At 39.8% G+C, this 25,740-nt stretch overlaps 1 protein-coding gene and 1 pseudogene across 1 annotated transcript in view; both read right to left on the bottom strand.

Moving 5' to 3' along the window:
* Nucleotides 1–4,829: 4,829 nt before the first annotated feature.
* Nucleotides 4,830–11,513, bottom strand: LOC120551152 (annotated as a pseudogene).
* Nucleotides 11,514–17,656: 6,143 nt separating this feature from the next.
* The window catches only part of LOC120551143 (stonustoxin subunit alpha-like), a 10,598-nt gene continuing 2,514 nt past the window's right edge, over nucleotides 17,657–25,740 (bottom strand). Inside the window, exons 2-3 of the mRNA XM_039788344.1 lie at nucleotides 18,418–19,875; nucleotides 17,657–18,315 (exon numbers count right to left, since the gene is read on the bottom strand). Of these exons, the coding sequence (XP_039644278.1) occupies nucleotides 17,762–18,315; nucleotides 18,418–19,875 (2,012 nt within the window). The 3' untranslated portion in view covers nucleotides 17,657–17,761. The remainder of the gene's footprint in view (nucleotides 18,316–18,417; nucleotides 19,876–25,740) is intronic.

Here is a 25,740-nt window from a genome sequence, read left to right as displayed (position 1 = left end):
TAATGCCTCTTTCTCAAGGGCAAGGATTTCTTGTGAAAAGCATTTGTCTCCACTCTCATTGGGGTTATTCCTCAACTTCTGCATTCAGAAACACACTAACACCATCTACTTCTGCTCTCTTCTGCTGCTTCCCCTCCTTCCTGCTTCTCCTTCTCTCCTTCTGAATCAGCTGAAGTGCCGGATACAGGCTCCCTGACCGCTTTCTGTGGATGCTTGCAGGGCTCAATCTGTTCATTTTTTAGAAAATATATATATAACTTGCTTTAATTCAATGTATTTGCCTTTAAGTGTTACCCTATAAATCTCTCACTCTCTCTCCTCTCTCTCTTTCTCTCTCCCAATCAAAATGACTATCTCCCACAAATGCCCTCTTCCACCACCACCAACACCACAACCCCTCCCACACCACCTGCACCTCTTCGCAACCGACCCACACCCACACACACAACACACACACACACACACACACACACACACACACACACACACACACACACACAACACACACACCATGTGTTCCCCATCTCCCATCCAACCCAATTTACAGATGCCATAATATAAATAATATTTGTCTCCCCTCTATCTCACATCTACGGGGTTCCACGGGTATAATATAAAACATGAAAAGCCTTACCGGCAGTCATTTGTAGGGTAGCCGAGGGGGCCCAGCGTTTTCATCTCTCCATCTCTTATTCTGCATATGCTGTCACCGCTGCCTAAATTCTGTTTCAATGCGGGCGAGGATGTGGGAGCTCTCGCAAGCACACCATGGTGCGACATGGGTCTTCTTCAGGCAGGCTACCTCCCTCAATTTCAATAACCCTGTAAAGACTGCTGGATTTTGATTGTTATATGCAAGCCTTCTGTCATCTATCACCTTTGGGGAGAGAAAAGATAATATATAGGATCAGTTATTTATTACCTTGATACATAAAGCATTAAATGGTATAAATAACCCTACCGAAAATCGTCATCTGTGATTACGATATCTCTAAAGTCCTCGTCATTGATTTCTGTGTTGGAAGAACAGTCATAATGGTTGACCCGGAATATTTCAACACACTTCACATTTAAATTAATTAATCCATAATAATAATGTAGAACTCACCTGAAGAAGATACTGTGACTGAATCATTTTGACTCCTCTGAATGAAGTGACGGTCTGTCATGCAAAGCCGAAGTGGGGAGAGTAGGGGCTGAATAGGAGCACATGTTTCTTCCAAACATGTGGTAAAACACTTTATTGCCTATTTAGGGGCGAGCATTAGTGCGGTGTGCAGACTTTTGGGGGCTCAGACACTTCCTTGGCCTGTTGTAAGAGGACACTTACACATTCCTATTTACAGACTTACATTAACGCTCTGCCTCACAGTTGCATGAGAGTTGTATTGGCTCATTTCAAACGCATCAGTGTTACTCAAACTTACATTCATGCTGTGTGTAGAATGAAAACCTATCTTTTCTCTGTTTCAAACGGGGAAGAAACCCTTTTATGCTCAAAATTTAACGTCTACACCCCTCTTTCTCTCACACTGACTCATTTCAAACACATCCAGATATTTTACCCCTAACGGCTCATTGGATCATTTTAAAATGAAACATATTTCTACTTCCTGGGACGCTCTCATTGTATCACTCTTAACGCATCGGTCATTTCCCGAGGACGCTTCCTTCTGAGAAGCTTCCAGAACAGTCCAGTCACACACACCTGGAAGGCATCAATCACTTTCTGACAGGTTGTGACCTCTTGACCCCCCAGGTCAAAAGGTCATCCATCAAAATCCCACATTCCAAAGTGACAGTAACCTCCTCCCTATATCTCTGACAGCTCAGCCTCAGTGCAGGTAAACACACGTTAGAGACTCAGAGTCTGGTCTGAAGGACACACAAGCCACTCCACAGGGATTACTTTCACAAGATAAAAAGTGCAAGTATTGATCATATATATATTATCTGTGATCTACGTTGCAAGCATGGTTACTAGACATTTGTTGTTTCGTTGTGTTAAGTTACTAGCTAGCTAGCTTTTTTAAGTTAGCATTTAACGTTAGCTATACTGCTAGCTAACGTTATCTAAAACTTGTAGCCACCGGCTACCTTATTGAGCTAATTTACCATGGGAATCATGTATTCTTCATGAGGCCTTACTCAATGGAGCTGTATTAATTATCGTCTTCTCTCTGTAGAGACCTGCAGGACCCGAGCAGAGCTACGATGTTCTCCAAGGTTACCTGGGAGAACATCGTAGCTCTATAATATAGCTAGCTACGTTACTAACATAAGCTTAGGTTATATTATGGTCTATTAGGAAAAATTATTATCCAGCTAACTACTAATTGTTGTGGTTGCTATTGGCCTGATAATACACAATGCTAGGGTATTGGTTAAGTTGTACAATGTAGAAGCTGTGAATGTAACATATAGAGTTCGACACATACATTAGATAATGTTCCATCTGTACAAATTGCTTCTTCTTTCTTTGCACTACCTTAAGATGGCAGATAACGGACGTATTTTTTAGCGCTGTAAATGTCAACACTATTTAGAATTAATGCATAGTGTTACTACTGTCCAAACTATGTACTTTAACTAACACACCTTTACAAATACTTGCTTAGTGATCCTGATTGTTTGATGTGATGTGCATGTGTCCTGGTGGCTGGTCATATCTTACTTTACACATGTAGTCAACGTGGAGGTAGGAATCTAGAAAGTGTGATCAATAATATTCCAGAAATAAGTGTTCCAGTAGTGTTCAGGAAAGCTAGAAAAATGTTACTAGAGTGCAGGCTTTATTACAATTATTTATTATTAAGCTAATTTCAAACACTTTTTATCATCCAATAAGGTACTTTCAAGCTTTACAATAAGAAGTCAAGGAAGTGAAGGACTACAGCCACATCCCAGGCCTTCAGAGATCTTTGCCGAAAAAAGGCTGTGGTCCAGACTGAGCCGGTGGGCCACCAGTGAGCTCAGGAGACCAGATGATCCCAGGCGTCCAGGAGTTGTGTGTGATATTCCTGCACCACCCTCAGAAGTGTTGTTGCAGACACAAGTCAGCAGAGAAATACAGCTTGCCTTAGGTGAAACTGAATATGTGAAATATATACATAACCCAATTACTCAGTATGTTTGTGTATTGTTGGTGATGAAAAACTGACCCTGACCTGTGATGTACTGCAAATAATGACTGACACTGAGTTCCAGCTTCTTCTACCACTGGGGCCCCAGCAAAATATGTTCAAATATCAATTATGTGTGTGAAGTTTTATATTGGACTAAAAATAAAGCATTATAATAGTCTCAACCTTATTTCCTTTTATATAATGAACCAAACTGACAAGGGTGAATGTAAAAATTTTTTTAATATATTATGTGCATTTAAAATATAATTACAGTAAGACAATGTAAACACAAATTTAATTACAGGACAGTATACTGTAGTATGATATATTGACATACAATGGACTAAGAAACTACAAGTACACCAATGAAAACTTAAGAAAAAGGTTATTGTAAGTGTTAATTGAGTATCTCAGCAAAATATGATCAATACATACACTATTGGTCTATACCCTGGCTGTTTGAAGCCTTCGCACACAGTGTTTCCTCCACAGAGAGACCGAAGGCTCCTCTCCCTCTGCTGCTCCCACATCCTCCTGGTTGGTCTGCCTGCTGCCTGACGTGAGCTGTGATAGAAAATTATAACAAAGTTTCTTACACAAATCAAATGGTAACAAAGTTCTTACTGATATCTGAGGCTTCCAAGGTTGTGTGATTTACAATAAAAATAACTTGCTTTTAAGTAGCCATTAGCAAATGTGTAGGCTTTAAAAACACTATGAACATTTTCCTTATGCTGACCTGCTTGCAAATGCAACAGAAGACATGTAATTAGAGTTAGGATAGCCAGTCTGTCATAACTTACTAGGAAAGTACAGATGAGCATAAAACTATAACATTGTACAACTTAACCAATACCTTAGCATTGTGTATTATCAGGCCAATAGCAACCACAACAATTAGTAGTTAGCTGGATAATATGTTTTCCTAATAGACCTAAGGTTACCTGGGAGAGCATCGTAGCTCTGCTCGGGTCCTGCAGGTCTCTACAGAGAGAAGACGATAATTAATACAGCTCCATTGAGTAAGGCCTCATGAAGAATACATGATTCCCATGGTAAATTAGCTCAGTAAGGTAGCCGGTGGCTACAAGTTTTAGATAACGTTAGCAGTATAGCTAACGTTAAATGCTAACTTAAAAAGGCTAGCTAGCTAGTAACTTAACACAACGAAACAACAAATGTCTAGTAACCATGCTTGCAACGTAGATCACAGATAATATATATATGATCAATACTTGCACTTTATTAATCTTGTAGTAATCCCCTGTGGAGTGGCTTGTGTGTCCTTCAGACCAGACTCTGAGTCTCTAACGTGTGTTTACCTGCACTGAGGCTGAGCTGTCTCGCAAACTTTCCCTTAATTTTCCCCTTAACACTCATTAGCCAATGGGGACGCACCCCTGTAAGACCCGCCCACGCGAGATATCTGTGTCAGAATCGCAAGCAAAAGTCACGGAGCGCAAAGGAGAAAGCTGGGAGCACGATTGCAAACGTGATGGAGAGAGCAAAAGACTGATCATTGAGAAAGAAGCAGAGGGAACTGTAAACAAAAGGACATAATATCAAACAAATAAAAGACCAATAGTTTACAACTAGACAAATGTTTTGTTTGCAAGTTTTAAGTTTTACCTTTGAGGTGACAATTTTTTTGCTTGAGTTAGTGTTTTTTGTTTGATACTTGAGAAGTTTTGCTTGGAATTAAAGTCACAAAACTAATCCCATATGATAGACCAAGAGTCCTGGGTGAACAGGCTCAGTGAATGTGGTGTGAAAGGTGTAGAGGTGCCTCAGTGTGTTAGAGGAGACTCTGTAGAAGGACAGAGTGCCAGCAGGCCAGTCCAGATACACCCCAACTCTGTTACAGCCATCAGAGGGATAAGGACCATACGTCCTGATTATTTTTCACTGCTGCAAGTAAGCGGCCGCGATTTGCGAAACCCCATGATTTGGTATTACGTCCAAACTGGCTCTCTATATTGGCTGATTTTCTTACAATTTCCCTGTATGCAACAGCAATATTAACACAACAATTATTGACGGAATTGTAACTCCACTCTACCTCCCAGTAATGTTTCCCAGATAAGCTCTCTTTGCACAACACCTGGTGTATTTGTGTAAACCTCTCTGGGTGATCAGGATATGACTGCCGTGCTCCATGTGTTGCCTTCTTGTTTCCCTCAGACAGAATGACGTTGTTGTTTACAGTGTTTGGGTCCAGGTTGAGATCACAGGCATCTGATGGAGAGACCAAAACAAAATGTGTTATCAGTTATTCTGATGGTCAAACAGGTTTCTGGATGAGAGTTATTAGTACAGAATGTTTTTGAAATCAAAAAAGCATGGCAACAGACTTACACCAGATCAGATCTCTTCTGTTTGTGATGTTCTCCACAGGAGGGAGGACAGGCTTTGAAAAATCTTCACTGACCAGATTGCCGTTCTTGTAATGGTAGATGGTTGCTCCTGTGTAGTTCTTGTTTGCAATGGCTGCTATGAAGAAACAGAATCCACTGTTGTTCTTCTGTGTGTTGGCAAAGTGATGGAAAGCTTTGGCTTTTTCTCTCATTTTGGTGAAAACTTCAGCTGAGTAGTACCATGGATCTTCATTGGTACATCCCAATTTAGGGAAGTCCACGTGGTCGGCCATCACATCAAGGTCTGTATCACCCCTTTTCCACTGAAGTGAAAACAAAGCACAGAGCATCTTCTAAACCTGGAGCAAGAACCTGTCTGTCCAGCTCTGACTGATTTGGGACGATCTTTGTTCCCTCCATGGTATCTACACAGGATCTGATGATGTTGGTTTCTCTCTCTTTACGATCCAGCCACTTGGTTAGTCTTTCGTGACTGAATGGTGACTTCTCTCTGTCTTCAAAGAGTTGGTTCAGTGAGCTCTCATCTTCTTTACCTTCACGGATGGAGGGAAGTTTCGTTGCCAAAGCTTGCTCGAGGTTGGATGCATAATAACCACACAATTTTTGGAAAGTGCTCAACTCTTCTTGAATCACAGAAAACTTCTCTACCACTTTGTCTTCCAGAGAATTGTTGCATCTCATTCCTATTTCCCTTAAATCTTCTAGATTATACTGGGCCTTCCTAACTAGTACATCGCTGATCTCCCTCGTTAGGTCAGCAGCTTCAGATTTGAAATTCTTCAGCGGCATCAGCCAGACCTTCACTGGAACAGCCTTCTCTCCTTTTTCTCCCAGTAGCTTTGGGAGTTGTACGTAGGCCTTCACTGCATCTTCAAATGTTGCAGGGTTGCTATCAAGAATGAAGTCTCCGTAGAATTTTCAGGAGAATTTCTGTGTCAGGGCATTTTCTTCATCAGTCAGCTTAATCTCAACTTCCCCCTCCACTATAAATGTAGGAATCTTCTTTATCACAGCGTGCATGCTGCCCTGGATGTCCTGAACACTGCTGGCCTCTAACTTCTCACTGTCAAACACAAAGAAAGCATTTGCCCCATAAAGGATGCCTGTGACTACATGTGTTGCTGAGCTCTTCTTCATGACAGCCATCTGTTGGGTTTCCATGGTTAGATGTTCAATCATTAACTGCGTGAAGTTGGTGGTAGTTTTGTACTGACACGTCACTCTGCTCTGATTGTGGAATTTCTTCTGATCATTCAGATACTTGGCAGATCCTCCGACTTCAATCAGTCCACCCAGGACACTGGCCTTCAGAGAAACTTCAACATCCAGCAGAGTGCACTTGGATTCAGTGGAGTCAGAAGCAGAAATTTGAAATTCACTGGTGGGCTTAGAGATTTCACTTATCTTGTCTTGTAGATTTTTATCATCCCACAATGTCAAACCTATAGAAATTAGAAAAAAAAAAAAATCAGTTGTCCGATAAAGCATGAAAATCATTTTTAAAGGGTAGATTTGGTTTCTTTTCAACTTGGACCCTATTACCCCATGTATTTGTGTCCAATTGACTAATGTGAACAAAAAATATTTGAAATTAGTCCAGTGTTGAGCGAGAACGCAGTAACTGGCCGCCGTGATCCAGGCTGCAATGGAACTTAGGGCTATTGTTCACCCTTAAAATTTTGTCCACTAACAGTGATTGTTTTTTCCACCGACAGGTTCAGATTACTGTACTGCAAGTTTGTGTATGTGTGTTTGTCTCTCTCAAGTTAAAAGCAACACGCAGGGAGAGGAGACAAGATAATTAATGTTAGCGACTAGGCTAGCCTTTAGTAGTTGTGTTTCTTTGTTCTACGAGCCTAGTTCAGTGTAGCTACCGTAAGTGTGTGTGTGTGTGTGTGTGTGTGTGTGTTTATGTGTGTGTGTGTGTTGTCAGGTGGGAGAGTTCAGTCCCACTCTCATGCAAACAAAACACCTCAAACCCGAGAACAAAGGAGAGCAGAGAGAAAGAGTTGGAAGTCTACACACAATCAAGATCTACGTCAAAACTATGTTTTCTCCTCTCTTTATCTCGCTCCCTGGTTTCTGCAGTACCAAAGGAACTGACCTTAAAAACGTGTGTTTTTATTATTTAGAACTAATTCCTATTTAGTGTCGGGTTTCATAGGGCAACCCTCGTCCAGGGCCAGGGCTGGACTGGCCATCTGGCATACCGGGCATTTTCCCGGTGGGCCGACGGACTTTTGGGCCGAATCGCCGATATAAATAGGCGTTTTTTTATTTTTTGGCCGGGCGGGCCCATAAAGAACTCACAGCGGCCCATTGGTTAATTTTCTTTATTGGCACTGGCCTCACCCAATGAAATCCAGGAACCCCCTTCCCCACTCCGGGGCCGCAAATTTACGAATCCCACTGTAATAACCTGATTCACATCAGTTATTTTGTATTTTTCTCTGTTCTTAAATATGTGGGTTATTGATATAATGCATAACCTTTCTTTTGTTTATGTTAATGTGCATTAGGCTACATTTATTGAAATCAATAAGTTTTATTCTGTTCATAAAGTTATTTGCAGGTAATATTTTACTTGATGTGTTAATGCTTGTTTAGTAAAAGAAAAAATAACTTAATTATTTACTTTAGAGATGACCTGAGTTTGATTTCCTGTTGACCTCTGGGGATCACGCGAAGAAGAAAAAAGGAAGGACGAGAAGAAAAAGGAAAAACACGAGGGTGTAGAGTAGAGCAGAGTTGAGTACATAGTGAGAGACAAAACGTATAGCCTAGCGTTTTAATGTGCATTTTAAATACATAAGACTGCGAACTGTTTCCTTTATCGCTCTACGAGTGTGAGTCGGCACTGTTTACTGCTGGCCAAGTGTGGGTTCATCGGACTGAAGCAGCTGGCCAGCTTAATACTACGCCACCATCGCCGGAGAGACGACGGCCGCCTTCTTCGCCGGCACGGACCGGAGCGGAGACTGTGGTCGGGAAAGGTTTCGGAGTTCGACGCGGAGGTGTTACTACGGAGGTTCTGCTGCTCATCGCTTCTGTGCGGACTGAAACGGTCTGGAGAGAGGACGCGGTAGGAACTGTTCTCGCTCTACAGTAGGCCTACTGGTGGCCTCGCTCTTCTTTTCATAGAGAGAGGACGCGGTAGGAACTGTTCTCGCTCTACAGAGGTAGGCCTACTGGTGGCCTCGCTCTTCTTTTCATCCTGAGCTCCAACTTTAAGCGCGCCAACGAAACTTAATGCAAGCTTGCTAAAAGAACGAACTAAAACAAAGAGTGCACTCAGGTACACAAATACTAAAACCTAAACGGCCCGGGTCTATCTGTTTCTATTTTATTTTCATATTGTGATTTCCCTGTATTAACGTGAATTGAATCCTGCATTCCATGAATACAAAGTTGAACCGAGATATGGTATCTGTGCTGTTTCTCATTATACTGTAAAACTAGATGGGTTAATTAATATATATTGAGCCTTAAGATAGTATTGTTTTGTTATTAAATTAGGATTGTTCCCCTAGCCTCTCATTAGTTACCAAAGTCATAACGAGAGTCCTATCTACCCTAGACAGATTTATTATACACTGAGATGTCTCTTTCACCATGTTATCAAGTAATCCAAGGGTGTAACACTGTGATTGCTGCATAAAGTGTTTTTTTCATATTACGAGCCTATGGTGAAAGGGTTACACCACTATGGCCACGCCTCCCGGCCCTGAGACGTGAGCTGTAATAGTTATGCTGGAAGTTTAGCATTCACGTTAAAATGGACAAACGACCACCAAGTGCAAGGGAGGGGCAGAGAAATTAGAGGAGAAAAAGATTAAGAATCTACAGGCGGATTCCTCAAACATTTCGGACATGTTTGGGTCTGTAGTAGCTGCTTCAACATCAGCATTACCTGAAGTAGAGGAGGAGAGGTGGCTGGCTATAGAAGCAGAAACAACGATGTCAGGGAAGAAGGCGAGGAAAAGATGGAAGAGAGTAGATGACGATGTGGTAAGGAGTAAGGCAAATTAACACAGACTCTCAGGAAGGAGGGGAGGCTGTGTGTGTGTGTGTGTGTGTTTGTTTTGTGTGTGTGTGTGTGTGTGTGTGTGTGTGTGTGTGTGTGTGTGTGTGTGTGTGTGTGTGTGTGTGTGTGTGTGTGTGTGTGTGTGTGTGTGTGTTCGGTGCGCGAGTGTGTCACGCATAACGACAACAAGCAGTTTGGCTGTAACATTAAAGTTAGTGGCTGTCAGGTAACCTAACTGTTTAAGCTTACATTGAAAATGCTAGCGGTTAGCCTGTTGGCTAGCTGGAAAGTCTGTGGATCTATAAAATCAATGATGATATAAGCATCAGTGTTCCTTGAATAGCTTATTCGCTTCTCTTGTATTGGTGCTCTTTTCAGGGCATATACTACTCTCAGTTGTAGCTTTTAGGAAGGGTTATAGTTATGGTTATTGTATTTAGCAGACACTTGTGTCCAAAGCGACAAAATATGAATCTTACAATAGTTAAAATTAACAGTAAACTGTTTTTAAAGTTGCTATGCCAATATTAAGCAAAATAGTAATAATAAAATAATGACAATACAATATCAAATATCAAGAATAAAAATTATAAAATACTACCATAAATATACAAATCATAACTCTAAGAATGAATGAATTATTTAAGTGTAAGATCAACAGATAAGTCTTGAGTCCCCTCTTGAAGGATCCAAAATGATCACATGAACGCTGAACACCAGGCAACTCATTTAATGGAACGCACACATATTTTAAGAGGACTGTCTGCAGGAATTTGTCTGACCAATCCACGGTGGGTGTGGGCCGCCTGGCCCAAAGTGCCAGGGGCCAATTTTTTGTCCCAGTCCCCGCCCCGTCCGGGGCGTTGGTAACGGTTCCAGTGACATAATTATGGACTGAAATTCTGCAGCAATAATGACAATTTAATGTTCATAGTCATCACAGGATAATTTAACAACAATTTATCCTTCGGTCCCTAATATAGTCAACAACTACATTAAATCGTTTGCTCATTATTTTTATAGTGCATAGGAATGTTAAAGAGGTGAGTTTAAAGTAGTGTTACCACTTCTTAATGAAATGATTTCAGAGTTCCTTTAAGTAGGAGCAGATGATTATGAGATGTCATTAGGTGATTAGATTCAACGTTATTGTCATTGTGCAGTGTACAAGTACAAAGACAGTGAAATTATAGTTTTTCTATTAGATGTTTTCTGTACATAGATTAAAATGTAATCTCTATATTCTGTACGACTGAGGAGTGTTAACCACATAACCGTCACTCTCAGAGCTAGCTAGGCTGTGATTGGCTGAGGGTTTTTATTGATGTAAAGGGGCGGGCCCTGCTTTTATTTTTCTACTTATTTCACTGGGAGAAAAAAAACTTAAAAGAAAAGCTATTTTTTTATGGACTTGACTTTTTGTTGTGTGTAAATGTTCAACGGATGATCACACACACACACACACACACACACACCCTTTAGTTTCTTTACAAATAGATATGCACTCAAAAAATATAAAGAGTTCATAAAATCTGATGTTAAGATATCAATTAAACTCTCCGTTAATACAAGTACAGCTGAAACCATTAGTCCATTTTTTTATTTTGTTAATTGTTTGTATTACCTTGATTTATTTTTCATTCCTAATTTTATTTTAAGTATTTACATATTATTTATTTATTTAAATTTAATTTTTTATATTTTTTATATTTTTATTACATTGGGTTATTTATTTTTAAATATTGTCAATATATTAGTCATAATGAGGAGCAACATTTTCTGGTTCCAGGTTCACTAATGTTTTCAGCTGATTCAGGATCTGCCAATTCATTGCTGATGATCCCACACCTAATCGATGACACAGCCTGCAGAGCTGTCGTGTGACAGATATATTTAGAAATATTTTTAATAAGAATGTAGACAGCACTTACCTCACGTTGCATCCATGTGAATTCCCAGCGTGCTGTGCAAGGACACCAACACATTCATCCCGGTTGCGGTAGGACTGGTCTGCAACAATTCTTGATGCGAGTGGAGTTTGATGGACTTGGGATCTGGGTAAGAGCGGACTCACTGTAAACCGACAGCGCTTTTTCTTCTGCGTCACATCATGTGGAATTTGTATGGACTGCACGACGTGGTCGCTAGCAAGATTTACGCTGCTTGTTGAAAAGAGACTGATTAAGGTTTAACTGTGTGTTGAATATAATCCACCATAGCCTTTCATTCTGTTGAACTGTGAATGTTAGATTTGATTTTACATTCCTTGTGTTGTTTTCCATGCAGCCTATGTTGCGCTGAACTGGCAAATGGGTTTGATATTTCAACAGCCTAGCTTCAGCAGCTCATTGGTGTAGCATGTTAATAGGAAAATAACAAGAGATTCTAAAATAGGCCTAGCTAATTTGAAATAAGAATGTATGACTAACTGAGATTAAAATTAGAATTTAAAGAGTTAACTCAAGATTATAAAAACTTAATAGCAAATTAAAGGGAAACTTTAATTGAACTTAAGTTGAAAGTTATTCTAGAAACCAAATAGGTTGAGTTAAACTCAAAATAAGAAGAATAGTATTTAATTTATTTTTCATCACAAGAAAAGGGTAAAACTTGAATGGATCACATTTAAATACAAATATTGTCTATGTTGTGTGAATTGTGTATGTAAACTGTTATTTGGTACCATTTACTATTTTTCTACTCCTTTTTATATAAACAAGCCGCATTCAAAATCACTTTTTGGTCTGGGTATTATTATTATTATTATTATTATTATTATTATTATTTAGCTACAAACTGCTCCTATGAACCTAGAACCTGGTCCTAACTTATCTACTACCCGTAGGAAGTGCTACATGTGTTCTTATGATACTGTGAAGAAGGAAGGTATAAAGTCCTCTGAGGATTTATGTTCCATCATTGTAGGGTTATTTGTATTAAAATATGCTAATGTATCATTAATAATAAAGGTTATAATCTTTGGTACAACTTTTTAATCCAAAAGAAATAAAGTAGCACACAGTGGTGAAGTCAGGTCTCCACTTTATTGAATATTCTGCTCAAGAAGAGAGTAAACATATCCAACAGGTGTTACAGTGTCACAGGAATCTGACATTTCTTCAGCTTTGTAAACAGCAGCAGGGTTTGCAACTAAATGGTGTTAACAGTGACTCCCCCATTTCTTTTATGACTTTTTTTCCATTGGATTGAGAAAGTAATTGTGTATCAATATTAGATGTTTCTTTATGTATCAGCAAGTAGAATACAAAGTTACATTTGGGATGTAACAACGAAAAGTTTAAACTGCTAACCCTAACCCTTGTGGAGCACAGACTAGTTTAAAGGAACACGCCGACTTATTGGGAATTTATCTTATTCACCGTAACCCCCAGAGTAAGACAAGTCGATACATACCCTTCTCATCTCCGTGCGTGCTGTAACGCTGTCTGAAGGCTCCAGCGTTAGCTTAGCCCAGCACAGATCCTGCAGGTAACTGGTTCCAACTATCCTACTGCTCCCAATTGTGACAAAAGTGACAAAATAACTCCATCATGTTCCTATTTACATGTTGTGATTTGTAGAGTCACACAACCTAAAAAATGCTGGGTTATTTCATCTACCCAACCGCTGGGTTATGAAATGTTTTACCCATTATGGGTTATTTACATGGAAGTTGGGTTATTTTGTGCAACTCGATGCGTTGAGTCAAAATCCATCAACCCAACATACATCGGTTGACCCAGCACTTGGGTTGTTTGGCGAACGTCATCAGATCATCACCAGAGTCCGCACACCGCGCTTGTCAAACAGAGGAACCAGTCTGGTCATCCAAAGGAGGCAAATAAATAATAAAAGGTTTGTGTACACTAGCTACATGTCTAATTCACATTGTCTGTGTTGCGTTACCTATTAAAGTACTATCTTTTATATTGTGAGGCTAGTTGGTTAGTTTGCCGCTAACACGTAGCTACGCGTTGCCCGTTTAGCTTCGTTATCATGGAAGCATGGATAGCCAACAGCTTATCCGTTTGGTCTGAATTATATTAATGAATTAGCTAGCTAATGAAACAAGTTCATAATGCCCATTGGCATATGGTCATGTTTATTGAGTTCACCAGGCTAATTAGCCAGCTAGTTTCAAGCTAGCCAGGTGATTCGCCAGTTAACTATCTAGCTAGCTAGCTAGCTAGATAGTTTACTAGCCAACAGGCTGTCCGTTAGTTGCTTTGCTAGCTATATTATTTTAACTGGCTCTAAATGAACGCGCGCTTGTTTTTCCTGAAACTTTGAATGTGAAATGTGAAGGCATAACACAGTGTTTGACTGATTAAAGTATGTTAAAACAGTGAGATAACCTGATATGTCTGACTAAATGTACGTATGTGCATTTATTTAATAATAGTGGTGACCCACAATAGATACGAACAAATGCTTATTTTAAATGGCGGCGCAAATGACAGGGGCCACTTGAGTTAACGGTTAAGAAATATATAATAAAAAGTTTGGGAGCCACTGCTGTAGACTGTTGTACTGACAGTCGTGCCCTGAAGAGCTATGCTGTGAGCAGCCACAAATATTCAAATATGAATTGCATTCATATAAAAACAATTTACATGCATGCAATTTGTCGTATAAATTGTATAGGTAGAGAGGAGGATTGTGTTGCTAAATAAAATGGCTGTTATCTTCACATTGCATTACATTCTTCTGTTAGTCTGCATTGCTATTACATGGTGATATCCAAATAGTTAATACAAGAGCAATGTATCTTTGCTTAGGCCTCTTTTTGTGTTTGTTTCAGATCAATGGATAGCTTTGTCGTAATTAACACTTTGACAGAGTGCCAGACCTTGTCGAAAGATTTAAAGGTAAAATATTTGTTTTCCCATCCACAGCATATCAAGTGTGCATTGCTACTAAAGCCCTTTTCAGACATGAATTCTTATGAAATATAATTTCCTTTTTTCAGTAGCTTCCATGTAATGTGTCAAAGTGACTCCAATAGATGAATGGAGCCAGCCACTGGATTCCTGGAGGAAAGGCTGCGGACGCGAGGAAGGCGGCTGAGATCAACCAGCAGGTCGCAGAGCACGGCACAGACACCACCACAAATGCCAGATGATGGCGCTCTTGCAAGGGCTCTCATACCAGGTAATTATTAAACTGAAAAATTATTTGATGAAGCAAAACATCCATATTTCAGTGAATGACAACTTTCTTGTTCTTTTTTACAGAATGTACCATATCAGACAAACGTGAGTCACAGCTTAAAGAATGGTTGAGAAACAATTCTCAGCCCCTCAGCCAGATAGAGACCTACATGCAGAACACGGCAGTCTACAGGGCCAAGTGGATTAGGGACAACAATTGGACCATCGATCAGATCCTCGAAGAGTTCCCTCACCTAATGACCAAAGGCATGGTAGGTATAGGGAATATGATCTTACATATGAGGATGCATTGTTGATAATGTTTTATTAGTGTGCCACATTGAATTGGTTTTAAAAATGTGTTTTCCATTTTATAGATTGCACAGGCTTGTCCTGCATGGGGATGCTGCATCAAAGTTGTTTGAAACTTGGTCATATGAAATGCCAGGAGGGGAGTCTAAAATGGTAAAGTTTATTCAAAGTAGAATACTTGCTTGCGTCATAAGGCTAATGGCTCTTAATAGCAGCTTTTAATAGGAATTTGAATTTGTTCACTATAGACCTGTTGACTGTTGGCCTGTTGAATGTTCAGCCAGTTCATTCGTAATTGTTGTTTTGCTCTGAATGTTTTCCTACCTGAGTGATATGAACTGCACCAGTTCCACTATATTTTTGATATAATACATTTTTTTTCAAAGATTCCATTATGTTTTGTTTTTGTATTGTTTAAGTGTTTATTACATATATGCATAAATCTAGCATGTATTCTGTTCTAGGTTTGTAGTTTAACAGTTTTATTGCAATTTATTTTCTTAAATTGTACTGTAATGTGTTAGAATTAATCTGGGATATGGGTTAATTTTGCCAAGCATTCACCTATACACTATATAACAAATATGTAGTTGAATCAACCCAGAATTGTAATTAATTTGACCCAGCATTTGGGCACACTATATAACAAATATGTAGTTGAATCAACCCAGAATTGTAATTAATTTGACCCAGCATTTGGGTAGAATATTTAACTCATCTGTTGGGTTAAAAATGACCAACCCATCTCGCTGGGTCAAATTATCTACTGTTGGTCCGGTGCAATAGTGATCCAGCGGTTGGGTTATAAAACAACCCAAGTTGGGTTATTTTTAACCCATCATTTTTAAGTGTGCAGCGTGTACAAAAACAACGTAACATGAGACACAGCCGTCTTCTAACAGTAAACAAACCGAGAACTATATTCTCAGACAGGCTTGCTGCGAGCATATCACTCCGCCCAAGTACTATATTCTTCCGCCTGATAATATAGTTCCTGGTTTGTTTACAGTTAGAAGACGGCTGTGTGTCATGTTACGTTGTTTTTTGTACACGCTGTGACTCTATAAATCACAACATGTAAATAGGAACATGTTGGAGTTATTTTGTCACTTATTCGGAGCAGTAGGCTAGTTGGAACCATTCACCTGCCTGTTCTGTGATGGGCTGATGCCGCTGGAGCCGTCAGACAGCCTTACAGCACGCATGGAGATGAGAAGGGTATGTATCGACTTGTCTAACTCTGGGGGTTACGGTGAATAAGACAAATTCCCAATAAGTCGGCGTGTTCCTTTAAGAAGAAGGCTGTGCATCGAATCAATATCAACTTATTAACAGAAAAATAAATTTCATCAACTCTATAATCAACAACAACGTGCTTAATATCCATCATAAAAAAATGGTGTTAACAGTGACTCTCCTTTGAAACAGTAGTCATTAATTAAACCCAAAGTTAAGGCTAAGGTACAGACTTATCAGAAAAACTAAATGATTTCTTGTATTCTGAAAAGACAACTATTAAAAAACAAAACAAATACTGCACTAAGAAGAAAATGAACAAAATGCTAAATTAAACATTATGCACTATCGCTAATTTATGTCTCATCACCAACATTATAATAATTTCAACAAAACAAGTTAATCATTTATCTTTTACATCAGCTATGAGTTATGAGTTATATTTCAACATACATTTGTTAATCAATATAGGCTCTTTCTCTTTAAGTATCAGGAAGTAGAACAGAAAGTTCAAATGAAAAGAATTATCTGTGATGTACGAAGCAATGAAAGTTTAAACTGATTGTGAAGCACTAACCAGTTTGAGGAAAAGGCTGTGTATCAAATCAACATCAACTGATTAACAGGAAAATACATTTCTTCAACTGTATAAACACCAATAATATCGTAACATCTAACATAATCTCTCTCCTCAATACAGTAGTCAATAACTGAACCCAAAGTCGAGGTTGAAGTACAGACGTGTCCTTAACAGAAAAACTTGTATTCTGGGAACGATTTAAAAACAGAACTTCACAAAGAAGAAAAGGAACAAAATGCTAAATGAAACAATTTTTTTACATAAGCTGTGAGTTATATTTCAACATACAAGTGTTGACAAAGCAACTGAGTTTTGATATAAGCCCTGTATCTTAAATATCAAGTAGTAAGCAATGAAAGTTCAAACTGATTATAAATTGTGAAGTCAAATCCAGTTTTAAATAACGGCTGTGCATCAAAACATGAACTGATGAAATTACACACACACACACAGACACACACACAGACACACAATGATGATTACATTATCAATTGTGCTGGTCCCTCTGGGTTTGAATATGTCGTTTAAATTTGTGAAGCATGTTCAAGATAAAATGTGATGTTCAGTTGTTGTTTATAGGGATACTCCACCGTTTGTTGAAATAGTTCTTATCATGGTCTACCCTGGCTGTAGATAGGTGGGCCAACGCATTTTTTGTCTCAGTGCAAGTAAATAGGTTGTTTTTTTGTCTTTTGTTGGCTCACTTTTACTCACAACATGCTAACTGGCAACATATGATTTCATTCACTACGCTAAGCTAACTAGCGGCGATGCTGCTGGTGTTGCACTGGACTAAAACAATGCATGCACAAAAAAATGCATTGGCCCACCTATCTACAGCTAGGGGAGACCGTGATAAGCCCTATTTCAACAAACGGTGGCGTATCCCTTTAAACTTTAAATGTAAATCCATAATTCTATTGACAGACCAAGAATCTCAGAAGTATTTGTCATTACTCCTATTCAAGTGGACACAGGTACGCTTCGGTGTATTTAATATGGACATTGATACCTGGGTAAACAGGCTCAGTGAATGTGGTGTGAAAGGTGTAGAGGTGCCTCAGTGTGTTAGAGGAGACTCTGTAGAAGGACAGAGTGCCAGCAGGCCAGTCCAGATACACCCCAACTCTGCTACAGCCATCAGAGGGAAGAGGACTGTTCCACAACTTCTTACCATTTGTCTCTGCATAAAGTCCTAAACCTTGATTAAAAGTGTCATATATAAATGCGCACGATGCAGCATTAGATCCGAAAAAACCAACGTAGTTTACTTTTCTTTCAATATGCCTGTATGCAACAGCAACACCAATAAGAGATTTGTTGTGTCTCCACTCTACCTCCCAGTAATGTTGCCCAGATAAGCTCTCTTTGCACAACACCTGGTATGCGTTTACAAACCTCTCTGGCTGATCAGGATATGACTGCTGTGCTCCATGTGTTGCCTTCTTGTTTCCCTCAGACAGAGTGAGGTCGCAGTGTGCAGTGTTTGGGTCCAGGTTGAGATCACAGGCATCTGATGGAGAGATCAAAACAAAAGGTGTTTAAACAGGTTTCTGGAGGAGAGTTATTAGTACAGCATGTTATTTAAATCAAAAAAGCATGGAAACAGACTTACACCAGATCAGATCTCTTCTGTCTGTGATCGTCTCCAAAGGAGGGAGGACAGGCTTTGAAAAATCTTCAGTGACCAGACAGCCATCCTTGTAATGGTAGATGGTTGCTCCTGTGTATTTCTTGTTTGCAATGGCTGCTATGAGGAAACGGATTTGACTGTTGTTCTTCAGTGCTTTGGAAATTTCATGGAAAGCTTTGGCTTTTTCTCTCATTTTCCTGACAACATCAGATGTGTAGTACCATGGATCTTCATTGGTACTTCCTAATTTAGGGAAGTGCAAGTATTCGGCCATCACATCAAGGTCGGTATCACCCCTTTCCACTGAAATGAAAACAAAGCACAGAGCATCTTCTACACCTGCAGCAAGAACCTGTCTGTCCAGATCTGACTGATTTGGGACGATCTTTATTCCCTCCATGGTATCTACACAGGATCTGATGACGTTGATTTCTCTCTCTTTACGATCCAGCCACTTGGTTAGTTTTTCCTGACTGAATGGTGACTTCTCTCTGTCTTCAAAGAGTTGGTCTAGTGAGCTCTCATCTTCTTTTCCTTCACGGATGGAGGGAAGTTTCTTTGCCAAGGCCTGCTGGAGTTTAGATGCATAACTACCACACAATTTTTGGAAAGTGCTCAACTCTTCTCGAATCAAAGGAAACTGCCCCACCACTTTCTCTTCCAGAGAATCGTTGCATCTTATTTCTTTTTCCTTTAAATCATCTAGAACATACTCCGCCTTACTCACTAGATGGTCCTTGATCTCTCTCATCAGCTCAGCACCTTCGGAGTGGAAATTCTTCAGCGGCATCAGCCAGATCTTCATTGGAACAGCCTTCTCTCCTTTTTCTCCCAGTAGATGTGGGAGTTGTTCGTAGGCCTTCACTGCATCTTCAAATGTTGCAGGGTTTCTATCAAGAATATAGTCTCCATAGAATGTGCAGGATAAATTCTTAGTCAGGGTTTTTTGTTCTTCAGTCAGCTGTACCTTAGTTTTCGCCTCAGCTTTAACGAGTAACAAATTTACCGCAGCTTCCATGCTGACCAGGATGTCCTGAACGCTGCTGGCCTCTACCTTCTCACTGTCAAACACAAAGAAAGCATTTGCCCCATAAAGGATGCCTGTGACTATATGTGTTGCTGAGCTCTTCTCAATGACATCCATCTGTTGGGTTTCCATGGTTAGTTGTTCAATCATTAACTGCTTGAAGTTGGTGGTAGTTTTGTACTGACACGTCACTCTGCTCTGATTGTAGAATTTCTTCTGATCATTCAGATACTTGGCAGATCCTCCAAATTCAATCAGTCCACCCAGGACACTGGCCTTCAGAGAAACTTCAACATCCAGCAGCTTGCACTTGGATTCAGTGGAGTCAGATGTCGAAATATGAGACTTACTGGTTCGCTGAGAGCTTTCACTTATCTTGCCTTGTAGAGTTTTATCATCCCACAGGGTCAAACCTATAGAAATTAGAAAACATCAGTCATCTGATAAAGTAGCAAAATTATTTTGATGATGGCCGAGACCTATCAGAGGACAACATGTGCAATTACACTCTGCCACTGAACAGAGAACAATACTACCCTTTGTATGTTGGTTGAGGTGCTGATGTTTACGGTAAGCGTATTGTCTCCAACCTGGTCTCACAGAATTCCGTGAAATGAACACGGCCCCTTAACTCAAAATCTGCGACAGTTTCACGGAATCACCAAAAATTCCTTGACAGGCCCACGGATGAGATGCCTACACACAGATTCCCTGATCACAGCACGTTTCTCTCTGCCAGTCGGGCTGCAGCAGAGGAGCTGTATAGCTTTGCTTTTAAGACAGAACACGATATGAGCCAAGCTGGGCGCATGCAAAGCTGATTTCCCACAATGCAATGAAGGCATTCATATCAGAGAATCAGACAGCGATCAGCTGATCTTTAACTCCAGTATCACTTCAATGTACATAAATTTAATCAGTGGTTTTGTCGACAACAACAGCGCGTTGCTCTGTTTTGTTCTAGTAAGTTATACACCGTAATAACGTTTAAAAAAATCTGCTGAAGACTCCGGACGCTTGCTGCACGCTGCATGCTATAGCCGACATGATAATTTGTACAATAAATATACCAATAATGAAAACATTGTGTTTTATGCTTACGTTTGACTTATTTGCATTTGTTTTGACTTGATTTGTTGTGAAAAACAAAAAATAATCTACTTACTTATCTTGTTTTCCATGCATCTTTATTTAAAAACACAATTTTCTAATTTTATAGTTGATGAATGTTAATAGCAAAGACTAAAGGGAAAAAAATGAGCATATGTATGTGTGGGACTTAGTTTGATTTAACATCACAATGAATTATTAGTGGTTTTAAATTATGGTGACCAGACGTCCCGGTTTGACCGGGACAGTCCCAATTTTCAATTGTTTGTTCCGAGTCCCGGCAAAGCCCCAATCGGGACGCTAAAATGTCCCGGTTTAGCTACACCAGGAGCGGAGTCAAGCCGATTTCGCCAGGTCTTCAGCCCCTAATGTAACTTTGTCCAGTTTATTTTTCCGGGCCGAATAGAACGGGGCAGCTACGTAGCGGGGGTCCGACCATGCTGTATTTGTTGCTATCCATCACCCTCACCTAGCAACCGTCTCTATGTGAGGAAAGCATACTGTCTATGGAGCAAATCCGGGTGAAGTTTTCGGAGGAATCGTAGCCAAATCAGTGTAATACATTGATGCCATCAACACGTTGTTTAGGAGCGCAATACTACTGATTTAGTTTGGGGTTCCTGTGACGTGACTTTTCCAGTCTAGGGTTCAGACTCAGACACACGGAGCTCTGAAGCAAACCTGCTTGTGTCCACTCTTTCTGTAAAATGCAGCGCAGCTTCAGGTTTATGGACGCGCTCAGCTGTGATCATGCTGCGGTAGATGTGTTGCGTTTGTGCTCCGTGCATTTCTGTAGTTTCCGTTTTCCAGCGTTCAGTTTCTTCTCCAGCTAAACTATTTGCCTCATTCAGAGACCAGAGACCCAAACGGGGCTCTGTGTCTGTCAGAAGGTCTGAGATATAATAATAATATAATAAGTGACTTTATTCTTGTAATAGCCTACTAACCTAACTTTATTTTTCTCAAAATGTCACGACTCATCGTAGACATTAATGAAGTTGGAAGTTAGCCTTATGCTAGCGTTAGCTTTTTCGTTAGCACTCCATGTACCTAAATGCTAGTGATCTTGCCATAGTCATATGGTCCAGGTGTTTTTTATTATTTTCACAATAATATTGGAGAGAAAGTGATAGTGCTCCTTTTGTACTATAATTTTATTGAATGAAATATTAGGCTTCGCTCCTCTGAGTTGGGGGGGTTTGTGTTACGTTATACACAAAGCTAGTTTATAGTTAGCCTGTATGCTAGTGGACATTAGAAAGGTGAACACTGCTCAGAAACTTATTAGGCAACATGGACACTCACTACATGGGCATTTTTTAGAGGCCCATTAACGATATAGAAGGTAAATATAAACTGGAATATTTCCGTAAGGGCTTTTTACATATTGACAAACATTGATAATAACATGGGCCTGTTAAAGGTGAAAATAAGACAAGATATGACCTGTTAGTTTAGTGTGAAACCGCTCAGTGAACTACATCTCCCGTCTCACACAATCTACCTCACCTAGCTTGATGCTCGGCTTGCTCGCTATCTAGCTAGCTTAGCTCTATTCCACAACACATGTGTGGTTATCTTAACTGCTGTGTTTTATCCAGTCAAGTGTTTTCAGCAGAGAAGCAAAATAACAAGCAAGATCCTCTGCTCATTAGAGTAACGTTCAGGGCCGGATTGGGACTCGTTTTCAGCCCTGGATTTTCAAGCCTTAGACCGGCCCACTTTACTTCACGAATGACTATATTAAAAAAATGTAATCAAAACCTTAGTATATAAGTCTGCAATAGCGCCCTGTTCGCTACATCCTTGTAGTTCGGTGTATTTTGTAAAATATCACTATTTCCAAGTGTTGCTTCACAATGTAGATTTATTAGAAAAGTTTACATCTTAACAACAACCCAATGATGTTGAACAATATCAGAATCTGTTTCTGTGCAAATAAGTAATCACAGATTAAATAAAGAACAAGATACATTGTATTGCACTTTCTAATGACATCTATTTTTTCCTTTGAATATTTCATACAACTTTCATAATGGGTCACAAGTAATATTTGGGCATAAAAAGTGATTATATTGTAGCTAATCTGATCATGTTTGCTTGTTCACACACTATGATACAGTGTGTGAAACAGCTAACAGTAGATGTGCCATCCACACTGACAGCAGCTATCCCTAATGCACACTACTGGCTCTGCTTCTGACACTAAATCACATTTTATAAATTGTCATAATTCTCAGCACAAATCTCTCCTTTTACAAAGCTTTCTGATCAAGTCAAGTCAGTGTCATTATGGTAGTGCCGAATCATCTGGCATCATTAATTATCCCAGGGCATTTTTCATATAGAGCAGGTCAACGCCACACTCTTATTAATTCTTATAATACTCAGTCAATGAGCAACCCTACCTGCCCAAACTGGACTTCTGGGCTCATATAGCTGCTGCTTGGTAACCTTACTGGCAGTAAACTGGACTAGTAGCTGCTGCGGGAGCTACAAGAACCAGTTTGATTCATAAACCATAAACGCTGGTTTGCAGGCACTTCTCCTAACTAACTAAGTACGCTGACCCATCTCAGCATCTTCATTTGGCGTTTTGCTAAAAATAGAAAAAGTTCATTTGGCGTCACTTTCTAGAGCTCTACTTTTTAAATTGATGCTTTTTCAGTGCCGTTTTGCGCTTTCTATTACCCGTTTAAAACAGCTTCTTTTTCGCGGTGGCATCCTCCAACAAGCACCAGTGACTTGTGCGCTGGCCGTATTTATTTGGGGCAGCGCCCCAAATTTCTCTGGCCAAGCCGCTATCACTATAGAGAGCCGAAGTCCCGCCCCTTCTGGTGGACCTCATGGGACCTTAAGGTAGTGAACGGGGAGAGGCAAATTATTTTTTGATCCCGTTTGAATTGAGCCATGGATTACAAATGTGATGGTCGTCAATTTAAAAGATAATTTTTCAACCGAAGAAAGTCTCAGTTAGCCGTAGGTTTGTGTCGTAGTACCACTTAGTTTTGTGTAAAAACAGCTCAGTGAACTACATCTCCCGTTTCACACAATCTACCGCACCTAGCTTGATGCTTGGTTTTGCTTGCTAGCTAGCTAGCTAGCTCTGTTAAACAACACATGTAACGTTATCTTAACTGCTGTGTTTTATCCAGTCAAGTGTTTTCAGCAGATAAGCAAAAGAACAAGCGAGATCCTCTGCTCATTAGAGTAACGTTACATCCCCGGTACCATACACACAGACATCGTAGCTTCAGAGAGACGCCATCCATGAAGTTTGTAGTCTTTCTAATTACGTATTTTCACAGTATTATACTTCAACAGTTTAACAATAAATGGAGACTTTCTTCGGTTGAAAAATAATGTTTTAAATTGACGAACATCATATTTGTAATCCATGGCTCAATTCAAACTGGATCAAAAAATAATTATTATCTCTCCATTGACCCTCGTTCATATTTTTTCGAAGATAGGTCCCATGGACGGAAGTAGAAGGGGTGACTTCGGCTCTATGGAACGGCAGGAATCAAGCGTCTACCCTGGAGTTCTTGTTCTGCGTTTATGCCACCTCGGAATAACAGCACCGCCCCGTGGTACCGTTGTTTTTTCCGACTGGTAGCGTTCACATGGTCGGGATGCGTGTTCTTCTTCTGTTATATTGGCGTTTTGCATAACAACTTTTTGCATTACTGCCACCAACGGTTGGCGTAGCGAAGCATCAGGTGTGTGAAAACATGGAGGCCACAATAACAAAAGATTTTCTGCTGTTTTCTTATCGCGAGCATCCAAACACGCACGCAGCGTGTGTTTGTTTGTGTTATCTGCAGGACAACCACCGGGAAAGGACACGGAAAATGTGTTTTCTTTTTTTATACGTGGGCCTATTTATGAATAATTTGAAACATATTATGTCTGTGTATGTTTCTTGGAAGAGGCATTTGTCCACAATAAACAGTTTATTGTCATTAAAATATGTTCAGTGAACCAAAGTTCGCCTCCATCAAACATCAGTTGTCAACAATGCGTCACAACTGGGAAACTCGGGTATCAAAATCCAGCCGCCGGGTTTCCGACCTCTATTCCCACAGGACGATGCAGCGAATGGTGACGTTTTCCTACGGAAAAACGTTTTTCCGAGTCCACGCAACGCAGGGTTAGTCGAGCCTGCCACTTATCAGCCAATCAAAAAAGGGAAGGGGCTACACAATAGCCAATCAGAAAATAGCTCTATTGTATCTGGGTGAGATTTATAGCATAGAGGGCGTACAAACACTTCCCTTAACGTTCGCTCATTCAGAGACCAGGGGCCTGTTTCACAAAACCAAGATAAGGGATTAAGCCGGGAGTTTCCCAGTTATCCTGGATGAATTAAGCCTTGATTCGGTTTTCCGCAGCGGAGGCACATAAATCACCATGGAGATTTATTTTGTACAGCTAGCCTGCTCCCGACCAGGCTAGCAGCCAGGATTTATTTAATCCTGGAGCCTTTCTGATCACCCAGCAGTGGTTTTACCCTATTGTCATTATCAGCCTGGATTAAAATACAACAGGTGCATTTTTGCTGTTTATTTTTAAGTACTGTTATTATTATTTCAAGTTGTGACCATTATTTTTTTATTAATAATTATGCGTGACAGTCATTGTTACTGTTATATTGCTGTATGAAGACTGCTGTTCATATTGTTGTTAGAAGTTTGATGAATATATTATGGCAGCTGTTGAGATAATTAGAAAAGGCTGATAACATTTCAAATGTGTTTTTAAATGAAGTCTGTTACTAAGGGCAACACATACAATGCTGTACATTTCTATAGTTGACCAATGCACTTTGAAATATTTTAGTTGATTAATTTTTTTAATTCTTTAGTAATAAGGATCATGTTTGTTCCACTTCCATGTACATTGTATTTGCATTTTTTAGCACACAATTTATGTTGTCCAGTAAACTGGGAATATAATTTGGGAGGATTGTACAATTTTAAGAACATATCCTAATTGTACAATCCTCCCAAATGATAGTCTTAGTTCACTGGACCAGTAACTATCTAGTGATGTAGGCTACTGTACATTCATGTAACAACAGGAAGGGGACACCTCAATGGTTTTTGACCTTTATATTTGGGGGAAATAACTGATGAATATCACTCAGCAATATTACGTAATACCGT

This window comes from Perca fluviatilis, chromosome 2 (genome assembly GCF_010015445.1).
Source record: "Perca fluviatilis chromosome 2, GENO_Pfluv_1.0, whole genome shotgun sequence".
NCBI classification, from domain to species: Eukaryota; Metazoa; Chordata; class Actinopteri; order Perciformes; family Percidae; genus Perca; species Perca fluviatilis.
Note: the sequence above shows the minus strand (reverse complement) of the source record. Positions and strands in the feature narration are given on the sequence as shown.